Below are 19,114 nucleotides of genomic sequence, written 5' to 3'. Positions count from 1 at the left end.
ACATTTCATCAACTTTTTAAATAGACTAGTATGCCCAAGGCATAGCAGAATTTTAGTGGTTTCTTCCCCCCCTTGTAAAGTAAAAAAAAACATGTGAATAAACGGACACCAAACGCCCCCAAGGACATAGACTGGCATCATGACGCCACCCCACAAGGGTTAAAAATGACCATAACACTCACCGCTTGTTGAGATGCTGGATCATCACCACCAAAGAGGTTGTGGGGGAAACCAGCTTCCCCCTCTTCTCCCCAGCTTAACACTGGAGGAGCCTGCAAAGAGGGGAAAAAGGCTATGTTATAAGATGACAAAATACAACTTCGATAATCAACTACTTACTGGTACTGTGAGCCATCACTGTTTACACCACATGTGCCACAGACCCTCTGCCAAGTTTTATCAAACATACAGCTGTCACATGCCAAAAACAACTGTCACTTCCAAATTGCATCCCTCAAAATAAGCAACACAAAATGATTTAAGAAATTGAGCCATTAACTAAACATACAAAAGAAATATTGCATTAAAAATAACAAGAAGCCACATGCTTTATCTGGTTGATACCTGGTTGATGGGGTTCTGGGAGTTGTTCTACTCCCTAAGCGTGGCCCGAGGCCAGGCGTTATGATTTTCTCAAATCAAACTTCATTTTTGTATCCATACAGAAAGTGTACTGTTACAGTGTTCTCAAAATGCCAAAGCTCATTATAACAGAAACTCGATTATTTCAAAAAGAGCTAAAAGAATTCAAAGTCAGAACACTGATTCCAACAATCATATGTATGCACAGTGTATCTTGAGGTTATCTTAAGATGATTTTTTTTTCTTTCTTTTTTTTTTTTGGTGTCCCCGCGGCCTGGTCCTTGACCAGGCCTCCACCCCCAGGAAGCAGCCCGTGACAGCTGACTAACACCCAGGTACCTATTTTACTGCTAGGTAACAGGGGCATAGGGTGAAAGAAACTCTGCCCATTGTTTCTCGCCAGCGCCTGGGATCGAACCCAGGACCACAGGATCACAAGTCCAGCGTACTGTCCACTCGGCCGACCGACCGGTGTATGTACATGGGATGGCATATTTTATCTATGTTTATATCTACTAACCCCCTATCACAATTCAGTAATTGGTTGAGCCAAGACACTAACTAATTTCGGAAGAAAAGCAAAACAAGGTACTGCAGCAAGAGTACGGAAATGGAAGAACAGAATCAGTGAGGAGTGGAGGTGCCAGAAAACACAGACATCAGAGGTCCGCGGTTGTTCAATACTCTCCCAGCAAGCACAAGAAATATTGCCAGAACAAAGGGCAATTTCAAGAAGCAATTAGGTACGTTTCTGTAAGAAGGTTGTAGCGGACATGCGGGCCTGCAGGCCGTGCCAAGGCACCAATCTTTTGGACCAAGTTACAGTATCACACACTCTACAGTAATAGGGTAGTGAGTGAGTGCAAGGAAGGTTGAGGGCTGGGGAGCCCCAGATTTTTTGTGATTTGGGAGGGATAAACAAGCAATATCATTGTGAAGAAGTGCACAATAGTGAATGTCTGGCACAAACAGTAATCAAAAATGTTAAAGAATGCAGGAATAATGTTTTTTTTTTTTAAATACATAGTGTAGAAGCACATGGTGATTAGTGAGACAGGGTGAGGAAAGTACCTGACTCGAGGTAAGGTGCAAGGAAGTAAGACTAACCACCAACTCAACCAAGGTTTGTATGAAGAAAATCTTTCTTAAGTTTAAAATTACAACACAAAGCCCACTACATAAGATATCACCTATACTGTGAAATAATATCGTACTGTACAGTTTAGTTGAAATAAATAACTAAGGCCACTTCAGCGTCCTGTACGAAATTATTTACTGATTATTTAACACGGGTGGTACACGCACAAGGGGACACAGGTGGAAGCAGAGTACCCAAATTAGCCACAGAAACATTCAACAGCCCAAATGAGCCACAGAGACATTAAACAGAACTTTTTCAGTGTCAGAGTAATTAGTAAATGGAATGCACTAGGAAGTGATGTGTGTGTGGAGACTGACTCCATACACAGTTTCAAATGTAGATATGATTGAGCCCAGTAGGCTCTATCTTATCAGTAGGAGCCCAGATGACAGTAGGTTCAGGAATCTGTACATCAGATACATCGGTTAAGAGGTAGGACTAAAGAGCCAAAGCTCAACCCCTGCAAGCACAACTAGGTGAGTACTGTTCAACACGCTTCCACTACACATAAGGGGCATAACTGGCAAACCCCTCACAGTGTTCAAATACGCATGACTTTGAACGTTTCAGATTAATAAATCATTTCTAAAACTGGTGTTTAAATAACTATTATCCTAATTAAACTAAACTAAATAAAACCAAAAATATACTGTAATATGATAGATATCTGCTATTTGAAAAATTATTCATGTTATTAGCAGCTCACAAGTCCAGCGCGAGTGGACAGGTCTATTCCGTGTGCACACCACCAGCGTGTTTCATTCGATTTCGTCGCCATAGTTCAGTGACTTACGGCTTCGAAATAATAAAATTAATAAATCAGTTCCTCCACCTAAAGCTCTAACATCACACGTTATAACACAAAAGGAATTGCAGGCAAAGTAAAATGATCAACTTTCTAACAACAGAACCCAGAGTGTATAGTCAACAAAGTAAAATCTGGATCATCCACAGTGAAAAGCTCAGTCCCCCAGTACCATGCATGCTCCAGTACTTTTCTCATCCTCATATCAGACATAGACAAGGATACAAACTATAGTATTGTATGACATTAGAAATTTCATCAGAGTAGAAAATACAAAGGACACAGCAAATCTCCAATCAGATGTTAGTAACCTTCCAATGGGCCACAGTAAACAACATTGTGTTTAATGACAATAAGTTCCAGTTACTGCGCTAAGGAAAAAATTAAAATATCAAAACAGAAACCACTTATAAAATGCCGCCAAACTGTGACTCGTACATTAGGCTGCGAGCAACTGCATAAAAACAGCCTAGTTGACCAGACCTCCAACCAGGAGGCCTGGTCAAAGGCTGGGCTGCGGGGACATTGATCCTCGGAATCATCGAAAAGCAAACTAAATGTATGAACCTTCCAGTTACTTGAAGAAAAAAAGCATGGCTAATACTGTATCTCAATACTGTATACCAGAAATGCGATGCACAGAATTGCTTTTTCCCGAGGACAGCAAATGTTCTGAAAAATATTCCTTGAAAAATATTTTCTGAAAAGCATGCAGTAACGAGGAATTCCCTCATTACTGCATGCTCAGACATTTCAGAGAAACGCAAACGAAAAGTAATGGGCACCCAGGAATGTAGACACACAGGTGGACTACAAAATGAAAACACAGTGTTAGAGTACAGTTGATCAGTGTGAGCACAGATCCAGGTGGACAAACAAATCCAACACAAATCCTGAGCAACAACAGGAATATGTAATATCTCCACCTAAATCTATCAGCAATGACCCAACACAGTGTAGTGCAGATAAACTACGATTAATCACAGCATGAACTTGGAACCTGCCAATATTTCCACCCAAAACTGTGTAAAAATTCATTAAACAAGAAGGCATGTCTTACAAGAGCTTGAGCATTCTATATCATAGAATGATATTTGATATAGCAAGAGCATTCTATGCTCAACCAAGTGAATAAAATCAAAAGAATGCCATCATGAATACAACATCCATACAAACCAGGGTAATTTTTTTAGGAGAAAGAAGAAAAGACTGGCAAGAAACATAAACTCTTCCATCAACTTAGTCAAAGACTAGACATAATACAATGTGGCACTCCAACAAGAACCACAGATATTGACAATAAAATAAAATATCCTCCACTTCCACAAATACGAAAACATGTTTTGTATTTCCAAACATACAAGGTATCAAAACACTCAAAATGAACAAAGCCCACCCTATAACTGGCATCTTAAATGAGGCAAATGCAATGTTTGCCACTTTAACTGAAACTCACACAAAGGAATATTGGCTGTGAGATATGAATACCAGAATACAATAATTTCAGATGTGATAGGAAACAGACTACAGGATGGGATCAACCTGTACATAAAAGACACACTCATCTGCACTGTGCTGTTAAAATCTACAAAGAACAGAATACATAGATTTGTTCATTTGATATATCATGCTATTGTGATTATTGTGTGTATCAAAGAAAAGGATTCAAAATGGCAACCAAGAAATGCATAAATGAGAACAAAACCAGGTCACAAAACAAACCATATGGGACAAGACAAAAGGCAGCCCACAGAGCCCAGAGCCAGAAAAACAAACCCCAAGGCTGCCCATAAAGTCCAGCAAGAGGAACAGTCCAGGGTCAAATAAGTAGGCAAAGAAAAAAAAACAATAGGAGACACCCTAATTAGATGAAAACAGGCCAGTGTGGGAGAGACCCGCTTGAAAACGGGAATAAAGTGGGAACTCGCCAACGGAAGAAAACCCAAACACCCAGCAACCAACCACCTCTCGAAGACTGAACACAGCCTGAGAGAAGCCAGCTCAGGGGCACAATGCTATAATGCCAAAAAGGGAGGGTCCAAATATATGGGAAGCTCAAAAGTCACTTTACCATACTACAGTACTGTACTTTATTAATTAACACAATCAAGTAAACAAAAATATTAATACATGAACAAAATTAATAATGTATTTTTAATAATTTTGTTAATGTATTATTTTTTATTTTAACTTTTTAAACTTTAAAGTGCGCATCACATCTTATGACGTGTTGGACGTTGTTCCAGTCAACTGCACATCACGTCATATGATGTGTTGGAGTACTACGCAAGATTTAAACGGCCCGCGGATACACGGGGTTCACCACACCTTCATCAGGGCTCTTGTAAACAGACGCCATTTTTAAAAAAAATCGTGGGCCAAACTCCCGGGCAACCAAGCCTGACGCATGCAGCATGAGCTAACAGCACTGCTGTTCAGCTTGTGACCACAGCATCGCCTAAAAATGCCAAAATATACTTGTTCATGCTATTATGTAGCGATGATATTATTACAGAAGACCCCTGACTGTGATAAAACTAACCAGGGTTCTGATAATAGCAGGATTGTGGTGATATTTAGTGCTGTGCGCCATGGAGAGAGGAGTAATGCTGTGGGAGGGAGGGTGGTGGCGATGTCTTCTGACTGTGTGGCCACCTTTTATTGACTGCACTCAGCATACCAGCTTAGTGGTTCGCTATGGTGAACACAAATGTAGATACTTATATATAACGTGTGTATAGAGAGAATAAACAGCAAGAGAAGGTTTGGAGCCGCCATTTTGGTGAGGGCAGGTGTTGTTTACTGGTTACCACGATGGTCTTTGGGCACCATACCAGTTTATTTATACATGTATGGTGAATAAAACAGGTAGATATTTATATATAATGTGTGTATATAGCGTAATAACACCACACAGTATTGTTGGAGGAGAAATATTAGTGCGTCTGGCCTTGAGGGCAGCAGCCATCAGCTGACTGTGTGAGGTCCTACGTCTTTGTGCCTTTACTCACCATACAAGCTTAGATGTACAGTTATGGTGAACAAAACATGTAGATACTTATATATAACGTCTGTATATAGTGAATTATAGCAAAAACAGTATTGTGGGAGGAGAATGTGGGTGAGTCAGATAACTTGAGGGAGGGCAGGAGTGGTTGGCTGGTACACGGCGGTCACTCCTCGTTACTTTTTGACTCATAATAGCTACTTAGTGGTTCATTATAGTGAACAAAACATGCAGATACCTATATATAACCTGTGCTTATAGTGTAATAACCAACAAAGTATTTGTTCACTGATTGATGAACATAATTGAATCAACAATATGCACACCATATTTTTGAGTACAGCAATGATTCACTCATTTTATTATATAAATATATCAAACTACACACTATTGAATAATATTACAGCAAAAAAACTATGAGAAATCAATCAGAGACATTGAAATAATTAGGTAATTATTTCTTTGTAGCAACTCTGGCCTGACAGCTGGCGAGCAACAGACCGCCTGGGACGCACGCTGAGTCAGCGCCTATAATTTGCCAGACTTCCCCGCCCTATAGCGGGCAATATATGCCACTTACGATTTTTGTATTATTTTTCCCGCGATCAGTGAATACAAATTAACAGGTTAGGAAGAAAAAATATATATATTTTTTTTTTCAAAATGACATGCGCCTGTGGGGATGACAGGATATTAAACCCCGAGCATGTTAAGGGTTAAAGCATGTCCTGTAAGAAGGGTCAGAAAGAGGATCTCTAGTACGAGAACACAGACGACTGTGAAAGAAAAAAAATAACGGAAATGCTTAAACAAACACGATTATCACAAGGAAAATAAACCTAAACAGGGGGATAAAAAAAAAATACTGTAAACCTAAATAGGGGGATAAAAAAAAAATAAACCTAAACAGGGGGATAAAATAGCAAAAATGAAAGCGATCATACAAGTCTGAGGAAATGGAACAGAAAGCTATACAAGATATCTATCTTGTGATGATTTTGGGGCTTAGCGTCCCTGCTGCATGGTCCTCGACCAGGTCTCCTTTTTATTATACACCCCCAGGAAGCAGCCCATAGCATCTGTAACTCTCAGGTTCCTATTCACTGCTAGGTAATAGGGGCATCAGGGTGAAAGAAACCCTGCCCATTTGTTTCCGCCTCCACTTGGGATCTAACCCGGAACCTCAGGACTACGAATCCGAAGCGCTGTCTACTCAGCTGTCAGGCCCCAAGATAAAAAATAAAGGTCAGATAAAGAAAAATCCAAAATATTTTTTTCACATATGCAAATCAAAAAAACTCCTCCAGTATTGGACCTTTAATTACAACTGAAAATACGTACACAAGAGGACAACAAGGAAATTAGTGAAATTCTAAGAAAACAGTATGAGGTTATGTTTAGCACACAAATAAACAACATGAAAGTTGAAGATCCAGACTGCTTCTTCATGAATGACATCCAAACTGCAGATAATATAACAGACATTAACACGAACTCAAAAGACTTTGAAAGAGAAATTGACAACATGCCCATGCACTCAGTCCCCAGTTCTGACACATGAAATTCAATATTCATAAAGAAATGTAAAGTACCAGTATTGCAAGCACTGTGTAATATGAAGAAAGAGCCTGGATACAGGGGAAGATACCAGCAGCACTTAAATCTGCAGATATAGCTCCTCTGCACAAGGGGAGGGGGGTAAAAGTTTTGGCAAAAAATTATAGACCAGTTGCACTAACATCACACACAAAAGTTTTTGAAAGTGTGATTAGAAATCAAATTTCAAGTTTTATGGAAAATAATGAGCAACACAACCCAGGACAACATGGATTTAAAGCAGGAAGATCCTGTCTGTCACAGTTACTCAACCACTATGACAAAATCACAGAAGTCTTAAAAGAACAGCAAATTGCAATGTTGTATAAACAGACTTTGCAAAGGCATTCGACAAATGTGACCATGGAGTGATAGCCTATAAAATGAGATCAATAGGAATAACGAGTAAAGTGGGGCGTTGGATTTTCAACTTTCCGTCAAACAGAATGTAGCAGAGATTGATGATCGATCAAATAAGATCAAGCTCAAGTGCAGTGAAAAGCTCTGTACCCCAGGGCACAGTCCTTGCACCACTGCTATTTCTCATTCTTATCTCGGATATAAACAAAAATACTAGTCACAGATTCGTGTCATTCTTTGCAGATACAAAAATCAGCATGAAAATTTCCTATGTAGAAGACACTGAAAAATACTGGCAGATATTAATAAGGTTTTCAACTGGGCAACTGAAAATAATATGTTTAAGGGGTTAATAATATGTTTGAGGCTGATACACAAAAGTTGTTCAATGTCAACCAATATTATTTGACTAGTTGTATATGAAAAGTGCTGAAATTGTCCCAAGTTTCAGTACTGCAGCGTAAATAGAAAGGGAGATTTTTTTTTTTCAACGTTTTTTACACATTTTCAAGTCCACACTTCAGAACACATGTTTCAGATATAATTATTCTGTGACACTTTTCTGACACATTAGCATATAATAAAGGACTTTTCCTTTAAAACAAAAATTGTCATTATCTGTTCATTGTCTTCTCCTACGTTCCCTCGCTTTCCTCTTCTCATTATTTTCTCCTTCTCTTTCGGTGGTTATAATAGGAAGTGCCTCGTATGTTCCTACTACTAGCCCCTCTACTACACCTTACTTTGCTCCTCATCTCTCTTGTGCCTATTTATCGCCTGTCTCTACTTCCTCATCACAATCGACTTGAGAATGGTCCAGGATGGACCGAAATGTCGTCATCCCTTCACATTCTAGTGTGTGGTCTTGTCATTATACTTTAGCCACGTTATTGTGACTCATCGCCTGCATACAGTACATACTATAGTTTGTGTCCTTGTCTATGTCCGATATGAGGATGAGAAAAAGAACTGGAGCATGCACAGTACCCTGGGGGACTGAGCTCTTTACGGTTGATGGACCGGATTTGATTTTGTTCACTATTACACATTGGGTTCTATTAGTCAGGAAATTATGGATCCATCTGCCTATTTTTCCAGTAATTACTTTTGAACACATTTTATGTGCAACACCACCATGGTCACATTGTCGAAGGCTTTCGCAAAATCTGTGTAAATTACATCAGCGTTTTATTGGTCTTCCATGGCATCTAGTGCCATGTCATAGTGGTCCAGCAACTGTGATAGGCAAGAGTGCCCTTTTCTGAAACCATGTTGTCCAGGGTTATGGAGATGCTGTGATTCCATGTATTTTGTGATCTTACTTCTTAGTGCACTCTCAAAGATTTTTATGATGTGTGATGTTAGTGCTATCGGTCTGTAATTTTTTGCCTCTGCCTTATTTCCTCCTTTATGGAGTGGTGTTATCTCTGCTGTTTTTAGTATGTCAGGGATAATGCCAGTATCTAGGCTTTGTCTCCAAAGAATGTGAAGGGCCTACGATAGTGGCTCTTTACAGTTCTTGATGACTATAGAGTTCCAAGAATCAGGGTCAGTGCAGAGTGCATAGGCATACTGTCTATGGCTTCTTCAAAATCCAGTGGGGATAGGGTGACATCTGATACATGATTTGATGTTGGTATCATATCCATGAAAAATTCATTTGGGTTATCAATCTTCAATGTGTTTAGTGGTTCGCTGAAAACAGTCGTACTGATTCCTTAGTATTTTGCTCATTTCTTTATCATCTGTGAAAGTTCCATCACCATTTTGCAGGGGCCCGAAACTAGATGTGATTTTTTATCTTTATTTTGCAAAGGAAAAAAAATATTTCGGATTTCTCTCAATTTCACTCATGGGCTTTTGCTCTCTCTGCCTCTCCTGGGTTTTGTCTGATTCTTGTAGCTTTAGTTCAATTCTTTCTTTTTCTCTACCTAACCTTCTTCGCCATTCTTGCGATAGGGTGCGACTCAAGCTGTTCCGCGATTCATTTTCTTCGCCTATAGAGGGAACGATGTTCACATTCCAATCTGCATCTCCTCTTTTTTCTTAGGGGTATGCGGTTTGAGCATAATTCTAGTGCTACTGAGCTTATTTTTTTCCAGGCCTCAATTTTTTTCCTTGCACCACTGTTCAAGTTTGTATTTTCTTGCTGTTCTTCCCAGCTTATTTCTTTGAAGTCTTGGTTTATTTGCTCCCAGTTTATCTGTTTATTATTAAAGTTGAATTTGCTGAAATCTCCACTGAGAATCGGGACTGGTTTTGAAGGTCTATCCCCCCATGCTTGGTGGCTGCATATATGATGTAATGGCCAGAATTTCCTAAGCCATCTGTATCAGTCTATATAAATATTCAAACAAAATTCATTTACGTATTAAGAATTCTTCATTTTCACTATGGCATTTGATAGAACAATCCCTTACAAACAATTTGTAATAAAAATTATACATATATGAGCTTATTGAAGCCAATCAAGCAAAATCACCTAATTTCCTCAACAAACTGACAAGAGGAAGGGGCAGTTGGCGAGCTGCTGGTTGTAAGGGGAAGGGTAAGGGGCCGGCCGCTGGTAGTCAAGTGCGGGAGGAGGTGGGGGTTTGTAGCATGTCGGCAGTAGAGGGAGGGGGGGGGGATGCCGGCGGCCAGACTGGCAGGCCTTGGGCCAGACCAGGTATCAGGCCAGACCTCAGACCAGGCCAGACAAGGCCTCAGGCCAGACTCAGACAATGTTGACTGTGTAGAGGCTAGCTGCCTCCTTAACCCCTCCTCCCCCTCTAATACATCCCCTCACCACTGACACCACCATTTATTATGAATTCTTCATATTTTGACTAAGGAATATGATAGAGCAATGTGTTACAAGCCACTGAAATGGTAAAATTTTATCTCCTAATTTTGTGAAAGCATCAAATGAGTTTAGTATCGAGGCAGGCACGTGGTGCAGTGACAGCAGAGGCCAGACATGGTTGGATGCTTCTCCACTCACCCTCCTTCCCTAATGCCTTTCCACCTCCCTAATACATCCAATCATCACCGACCCCCATTTATTATGAATTCTTTATTTTGACTATGGAATATGATAGAACGTGTTACAAACAACTGAAATGGTAAAATTCTCTCAGCTATTTTGGTGAAAAGTAGTGAGTGAAGTATTGAGGCACCAGCCATGTGTTGCCAATTAGCTGATAACCAGAGCTCACCACTGACACCACCTGCCTCCCCTGACAACAACATCTACCATTGACACCACCTGCCTTCCCTGACAATGTTCACCACTGACACCACATACCTGCCCTGACAAAACCTTCCACCACTGACACCACCTGCCTCCCGACAACACCTTCTACTACTGACACCACCTGCCTCCCGACAACACCTTCTACCACTGACACTACCTGTCTTCCCTGACAACACCTTCCACCACCTGCCTCCCATGACAACAACATCCACCACCAGTCTTTTCTGATAACCCTCAATGAGAATAACTTCCATCACCTGCCTCCTAACACAAAACCCCAACTACTGACACCACTTGCCCCCAGACTTCAGCCCTTATCAATGACACAACCTGCCTCCCCTGACACCATATTATCATCCTTCAACCATTTCTCACGGGAAACAATGGGTAAGCAAAATATAATACTGTACAACTGTTTACATTTTGGTGATTCATAGTCGATGACAGTGGCTGTCATCAACTGTGACAGCTCGGTCTCGGTGATGGCATGGACGAACAATCCTCACTTAATCGAACATTTGTATGTTCCACAGAATATTTAGTACCGAATTCAATTTGTTCGCATCATCCGGGAATTCAATAGAGCGGAGTTCGTTAAAGTGAGGATGCACTGTATTTAAATCACTGGCGCTGTCCCATCTTGAGTATTGCTCTGTACTCACTTCCCCTTTCAGAGCAGGTGAGATCTCTGAATTAAGAGGGAATAGAGAGAGCAAATACGGTACACATGGAAACGATAAAACGCCTTTTTGTCTTTTGTCCGGTCGTGTTGGTCAAGCGATTGGGGGATCCTGTGTGCCGGCGGGGCGCTCCTGGCAGTTTGGGTTCGGGTCACTTCTGGGGTGAGTTTTCAGTTGCATATAGTCCAGGGGACCATTCAGGCTTGCTCGCATTTGTGTTCCTCACGTGTGCCCCGAAGAATGAGGTGATTTGATAATATGTCTCAATGCTCTCAAAATGTACTCCTTGGAAAGAAGATGAGAAAGGGAGTAGAAGAACTTACAAAACCCTGTCCAGATATGCTCCAGGTAAGGAAACAAAGGTGCCAAAAAAATATTAGAATATTTTCTTTTGCAAACAGTGGTAGACGATTGGAACAAGCCAAGTGAGAAGGTGAGAGACCAAAACCGGCAGTAGTTTCAAACCGTTATACGTTAGGAGTACTAGGAAGATGAGACACAACAAGCGTAACTCTCATCCTGTAACTACACTTAGGTAAATTTGGGAGCAGTCCCTCTAATGTTTTCCACGTGTAAATTATTATGTATCTTTCCTGCCTGTGCTCTAGAGAATATAAATTTAAGCATTTAATCAGTTCCAATAATTGAGATGTTTTATTGAGTGGATTCTAGCAGCGAAGAACCTTCCCAATTTCTCCAGCTTACAAAGGGGTTGTCAGTATCCCAAGCTAGAGAACACAAGTCTTGAAAAGTATCATCAATGGTATTCCTGCAAACATACAACGTAATGGTCTCTATGATTATCTTGTTACAACTTCTAATAAAGCTGTTACATCTGGTTATAATGTCTTTATGACATATTAGAACATTGTTGCAACTTGCTATATTGGTTGTTACATTTGTTAAGTGTTGAACCTCGTTTGAACATTGTAGTTTCGGTGTGTTAGGCTGGATAGCATCTCTTGTTTAAAAGGTACTTTTTATCTAACCTGTCATTTTTCTTGCAATTGTGATGGCTACTTTGTATTCTTTAAAGATAAGATCTTCCGACATGATTACACCCAAATCCTTTACAATTGCTTTCACGTTTTATGTTATGATTTGACTGTTTTGAACGTGGTGTCTATTTTTGTATTTTAACTTTTTCCATAGCGCATTATCTTCATTAACCCTCAAACCGTGCATATCATATATAAATGATATCAGTGACAAAACCGAAACCGCGCACATCATTTATATATGATTTCGTGTCTAGCGCTATAATTTAAACTCCCCGCCTGGGATAGGGGCAGCTATAGTACAGCCACGACCGATAGTTGCCAGATGCCACCTAGAAAAAAAATCCAGGCCAACATTCTTGGGTGTTACAGCGTCAGTATTGAGCAAGCCACCAAGGCTGGCGCACGCAGCACGAGCTCACAGCACCGCTGTTCAGCTTGTGACCACAGCATCGCCTACAAATACCATAATATATATGATACTGCTATTATTTAGCAGTGATAGTATTACTGAAGCTCCCTGACTGTGATAAAACTGACCAGGATTCTGATAATAGCAGGATTGTGGTGATATTTAGCGCTGTGCTCCATGGAGGGAGGAGTAAGGTTGTGGGGAGGGAGGGTTGTGGCGTCGTCTTCTGACTGTGTGTGGCCACCATTTATTGACTGCACTCACCATACCAGCTTAGTGGTTCGATATGGTGAACACAAATGTAGATACTTATATATAACGTGTGTAGTGTTAGATAACAGCGAGAGGAGTAGGTTGGGAGCCGCCATTTTGGTGAGGGAAGAGCGTCGTCTGCACGTCTTGGCATGGTGTTTACTGATGGCCACTATGGTCTTTGGGCACCATACCAGCTTATTTGTACAGGTATAGTGAATAAAACAGGTAGATACTTATATATAATATGTGTATATAGCGTAATAACACCACAAACAATATTGTTGGAGGACAAATATTAGTGCGTCTGGCCTTGAAGGCGGCCGCCGATCAGCTGACTGTGTGAGTAGCTACGTCTTTGTGGCCTTTACTCACCATACAAGCTTAGATGTACAGTTATGGTGAACATGTAAATACGTATATATAACGTCTGTGTATAGTGAATAAATACAGAAAGAGTATTGTGGGGGGTGAATGAGGGTGAGTGAAGTGGTGTTGAGGGAGGGAGTGGCAGTGAGTGGCTCGCTGGTGTTTGGCGGTCACTCCTCGTTGCTTTTTGACTCACAAGACCAACTTAGTAGTTCGTTATGGTGTACAAAACATGCAAATACTTATATATAACCTGTGTATATAGTGTAACAACAGCAAAACTATTTGTTTATTCTTTTATGAACATAATAATTGAATCACTAATATGCACACCATAATTTTGAGTACAGCGATGGTTCACACATTTTATAATATAAATATACCACAATTCACTGTATGGAATAATATTACTGCAAAAAAAACTAAGAAAAAATCAATCAGAGACATTGAAATAATTAGGTAATAATATATTTGTGGCAACTGCCGTCTGACAGCTCGGGCGGAGTAGACCTCATCTGGCGAAGGCTCTGCCAACGCCCCTTTTTTGCCACACTTCCCTACCCTATTGTGGCTAAAATATGCCACCTACGATTTTTTTGTTATTTTTTCCGTGATCAGGGAACAAAAATGAACACTTCTATAAGACGAAAGAATTTTTTGGATTTTTTTTTTTGTTGCGCCTGTGGGTGTGAATTCCATTTGGGCCCCTAGCGGTTTGAGGGTTAAATACCTTATTATTTTCTGTGGCCTATTGAAAGTCCTGATTTACATTATATTCGAGGTGTGTGGAGTCCTCTATGTTGTGCTCTCATAAAAATCCTAGTGTTATCTGCAAAGGATGATGCAGTGCTATAGTTTGTGTCCTTGGCTCTGTCCGATATGAGAATGAGAAAGAGTACTGGGGCAAGTACAATACCGTGGGTTAACTGAGCTCTTCACGGTTAATGGTCTGGATCTTATTTTGTTGACTATTACAAACAAGGTTCTGTTAGGTAGAGTGGAAAAGATTGTGCACAAAAAAAACTTGTAGAACATCTGAAGCGAAAGAACTTTGTAATACATCAACAGCATAGGTTCTGGGACAGCAAATCTTGCCTCACAGGATTAATTTAATTCTATTACCAGGCAACAAAAATTAGGCAAGAAAGAGAAGGGTGGGCAGACTTAATATTTTTAGATTCCCAAAAAGCCTTTGACACCGTACCCCATAGTTAACTAATGCATAAACTAGAGATGCAGGCAAGAGTAAAGGGAAGGTACTCCATTGCATAAGGGTGTAACTAAGCAACAGAAGACAGTCACCGTGAGGTCTCACAGTGGTATCCCACAGGGTTCAGTCCTAGGACCTATCCTGTTTCTCATACAGTATGTTGTTTTTTTTGCAGGGATATTCCTGCACGGGCCCTAAGCCTCTGGCTGCCCCACTAAGTGTTACTTGTTTCTGTTTTACTTGGGCGGAGTATGAGTATTTATGATTCGTATGGTCGCTTCAGTAAGATCTTGCCATATGTGTTTATTAATAACTTCTGCTCTGTTGAATCTTAGTTGAAATCTTAATGGGTTTGTAACTGTGCACTGTGTTAGATAATGTTCCAGTGGTCTGTCAGGGGATACAGTATGTGTAAATGATCTCCCAGAAATAACAGACTCGTTCCTCTTAATGTCTGCTGACGATTTAAAAATTATGAGAGGATTAATCCTTATACAGCGCATATTACTGCTCATATAGGGAGCCTGGTAGCAAAATATATTCGAATTATGTAAAAATAACTTAAAAATGTTAAACAAATCTCCAACTTATTGGCTTCCGTGTCGTAAAACTCTCATCAAAATATTTTCAGAAATTGATTTTAGACGAATTTTTAAAAAATAAGAACGTTTTGCTGATAAGGAGAACTGCTCCTAATAACTGGAACTGAAGGATAATGCAGTAATAAAGAGATGGTAGCACCTGTCTGACGCTCAAAGAAGAAGAATAGTAGTAAGAAGTGTCCACAAAGTGGATATGCAGTTGGTGCCGTTATATCATTGCTGAGTAATACATAACAAATAATAATGAATAACTACGTTAATATGCTCTATTCTGTTATATATCATATAAATACATTGACCAATGTTAATACAGTGGTACCTCGAACAACGATCGCCTCAAATGGCGAACATTTTGGGTAACGACTGGCCCAATCGCCAACAATTCGTCTTATAAAAAAATATGGCGACCGCTCGTTTGAATAACGACACCACATGGTGGGGTCGCGCTGCTTCTTGCACATTCTCGGATGACTCCGACGATGCAAATAAATTCTGTTGTTTTAGTTTAAAGATGCTAATGATGCTGGGATATAAAGGGGTGATTGCTGAGATGTTGCAAAGATGTTCTACACTTTTTTGTATAAAATGAAATGAGACGTTTCGAAATACAGTACAAGAAATGTCAAAAAAGGTTCGTTCGGTGTTCGGCAGGTAGGCTGCTCCATGTTAAGTAAAAAAAAAAGTTGAAACTATTTGGAAAACAGACAAATGCCATAAAGGTTTGTTCAGTGTTTGTCGGGTAGGCTGTTCCTGGATTAAGCAACTGGATTAAGACAAATGAAAAATACAAAACAAATGGAACACATTTGAAACAAAGAAAGTGCTATAATGGAGCAGCCTACCTGCCGACCACCGAATGAACCTTTTTGACATTTGTTCCATGTAAAAAAAAAAAAAAAAAAAAAAAAAAAAAATAAGAAACATGGAGCAGCCTACCTACGACCACTGAATGAACTTTTTAGACATTTGTTTTATTTTTTTCAAAAAAAAAAAAAAAAAAAATTATGTAAGAAACATGGAGCAGCCTACCTGCTGAACTCCGAGCGTACCTTTTGCTATAAGACAAATGAAAAAAAAATTGAACAAATTTGAAGAAAGAAAAAGACAAAGGTTTGTTCAGTGTATGTAAGGTAGGCTGCTCGATTATTTAAAACATTGAATATCATATTGATGTTTTTAGGTGGTAGAACGGATTAATTGGATTTCCATTATTGTCAGTGGGGACATTCGTTTTGTATGACGTCCGTTTCACATGACGATCACGGCGCCGGAACGGATTAAATTCGTTATTCGCGGTTCCACTGTATTTCCAGTGTTCCGACACCAATTTTCGTGTTACGTCTTTCATTTTGGTATCAAATTGTTTGCAATATAAAGGCGTGTATTTTAAAATTAGTCCCATGGTAATAGAACAATAAATGGAATTTTAGTAAATATTTTAAAATTTGGACCAGAAAATTATTTATTATCTTTCCAGTGTTCTGACATTGACACTGGATCAATTTTTGCGCCACGTATTTTGGTATCAAATTGTTCACAATATAAAAGTGCATATTTTAAAACTAGTCCCATAATAATAGAACAATAAATGGAATTTTAACAAATATTTTAACCTTTGGACAATTTTGGATGTTCATCACCACAAAATTGTGTGATGAACATCGAAAGTTCATCTTTGCATTGCACTGAATTTTGTGTATAATTATGTACTCAAGTGTAATTACCTGCGTGTAGTTACAGGATCAGAACTATGCTCGTACTGCCCCCGTCTTCCCAGTACCCTGTGTCTTATGACTCTTGAAACTATTGAAGGTTTTGGCACCCACCACGTTCTCGCTAAACTCCTTCCAAAAGTCTATCAGTCTGTTTGCAAAAGTGAGCTTTCAATTTTTTTTTTTTTTTTTTGGGGGGGGGGGGGGCAGCTGTTTTCATAGTTTGAACCAAAGATTTCTGTATTTTAAATTGCAGTTTAAAAAAAATATTTGTTAACATTCAAAAATGTTAATTTTGTGAATTCACATTACTATTTTGTATAGTGATCATATCACCTTTCTTCTATCTTCAAGCTTTGGTATATATATATAATGCATCTAATCTCTGCTTGTAGCTCATTTTTCAGTTCTTGAAGCCATTTACTGCATGTCTTTGCACCTTCTCTAGTTTAATGATGTGCTTCTTGTAATATGGTACAGTAGCTATACAACCACTGCATATTCTAACTTTATAGTCTCACATAGCTCATGAACAATTTCTGTAATATTTTGCCATCCATGTACTGGATTTAAAAGCTATTCTGAAGTTGGAAAGTGTAGTGTACTTTCCATACACATTTTTCTTCATGTTGTCTTCAGGTGACAGGTTCTTATCCAGAACCACCCCTAAATCTCTTTTATCAAAATTCTTTACAGCTTTTTGACATAATTTTTAGGTCGTGCATGACCTATTTTTTTCTATTCCACAACATGGTATTTATTTACAAGAAAGTCAATTTGCCTAGTGTTGCCCCATACACTCACTCTGCCCACGTCTTTATGAAGGGCGTGACAATTCTCGTTGTCAAACGTCAGCAAACACGTTTATAGAATTCTGTATTCCTCGTAGATCATTTATATAGACAATGAACATTACTGTTGCCTGAACTGAACTCTATGGTACTCCAACTGGGAACACTTCCCAAGTCTGATACATTGCCTCTGATTACTGCCCTCATTTTTCTGTTAAGAAAACTTTACATCCATGCACTCTCTAGAGCACAGGCGAAAAACATACATACATAATTTACACATGGAAAATATTAGAGGGGTCGCCCCAAATCTACACACAGAAATAACATCACATGACACCGGAAGGCATGGCAGGATGTGCAGAATACCCCACATAGAAAAGCAGAAGTGAAATAGGTACTCAAGAGAGAACTATCAACATCATAGGCCCGAGACTGTTCAACACGCTTCCACTACAAGGGGCATAACTGGCAGACCTCTCACAGTGTTCAAGAGAGAACTTGGTAAACACCTCCAAAGGAAACCTGATCAACCAGGCTGTGCGTCATACGTCAGGCTACAAGAAGTCACGTCCAACAGCCTGGTTAACCGGTCCAACAACCAAGAGGCCTGGTTGGGGACCGGGCCGCAGGGAAGTTGAGTCCCGAAACCATTGCAAGGAATGCCAAATGTCTCCATGTCACTCCTCTACTATGTTCCAGTTTCCAGAACAATCTCTTACATAGAACTGTCAAAAAGTCTATTTTTTTTTATTTATATATTTTATACTATTTATATATATTTTATTACTATTTATATATTTTATACTATATATTTATACTATTTTTTTAGGTCCAGATAAATGCAGTCAACCCAACTATCTCTTTCCTGTAAAATCTTTGTTGCTTTAACATAAGACTTAGGTCATGATCTAAGCAACAGGTTCTTATAATCATTATGTTTATCAGCTGGTTTCTTTATAAAAATTTATCTTAGGCAGTTTTGTTTCCCAGTTTAAATTATTTGCTGGTTAGGGGGAAATTTGACAGAGCCTTGAAAGGCACTTGTATGATTTAACGAATTCCTGGAAATTACTACTTTGACATAATGATAGATGCCACATTTTTCAGTTTTTAGTGTCATTGTTTGAAGTTCCCAAGCAAATTGCAGTCGTCCTTATTTGTTAACACTAACTCTGGACCGGACTCGCGTCCATTATTTTTCTCTTGAATCCTAACTTTGGACTGGACTTGCGTCCACTACAAAAAATATTTGTATAAAATTCATTTTTTATCCAATCGACCTAGGAATAGTATCAAAATAAGCGCCTTTAGAATGCGCACAATTTGATACTAAAATGAAAGATGTAACATGAAACTTGA

General features: G+C 39.3%; 1 protein-coding gene across 48 annotated transcripts in view; it reads right to left on the bottom strand.

Annotated features, from left to right (window-relative positions):
* LOC123758321 (longitudinals lacking protein, isoforms H/M/V) overlaps positions 1–19,114 on the bottom strand; it is a 191,001-nt gene that overhangs the window by 146,457 nt on the left and 25,430 nt on the right. For all 48 annotated transcript variants that reach the window (XR_011228082.1, XR_011228081.1, XR_006772873.2 and 45 more), the window contains exon 4: positions 183–272. Coding sequence is in view for 44 of the 48 variants with exons in the window: in XM_045742563.2 (XP_045598519.1) it covers positions 183–272 (90 nt within the window). In the remaining 4 variants the exon portion in view is untranslated. The remainder of the gene's footprint in view (positions 1–182; positions 273–19,114) is intronic.

This window comes from Procambarus clarkii, chromosome 11, assembly GCF_040958095.1.
Source record: "Procambarus clarkii isolate CNS0578487 chromosome 11, FALCON_Pclarkii_2.0, whole genome shotgun sequence".
NCBI classification, from domain to species: Eukaryota; Metazoa; Arthropoda; class Malacostraca; order Decapoda; family Cambaridae; genus Procambarus; species Procambarus clarkii.
Note: the sequence above shows the minus strand (reverse complement) of the source record. Positions and strands in the feature narration are given on the sequence as shown.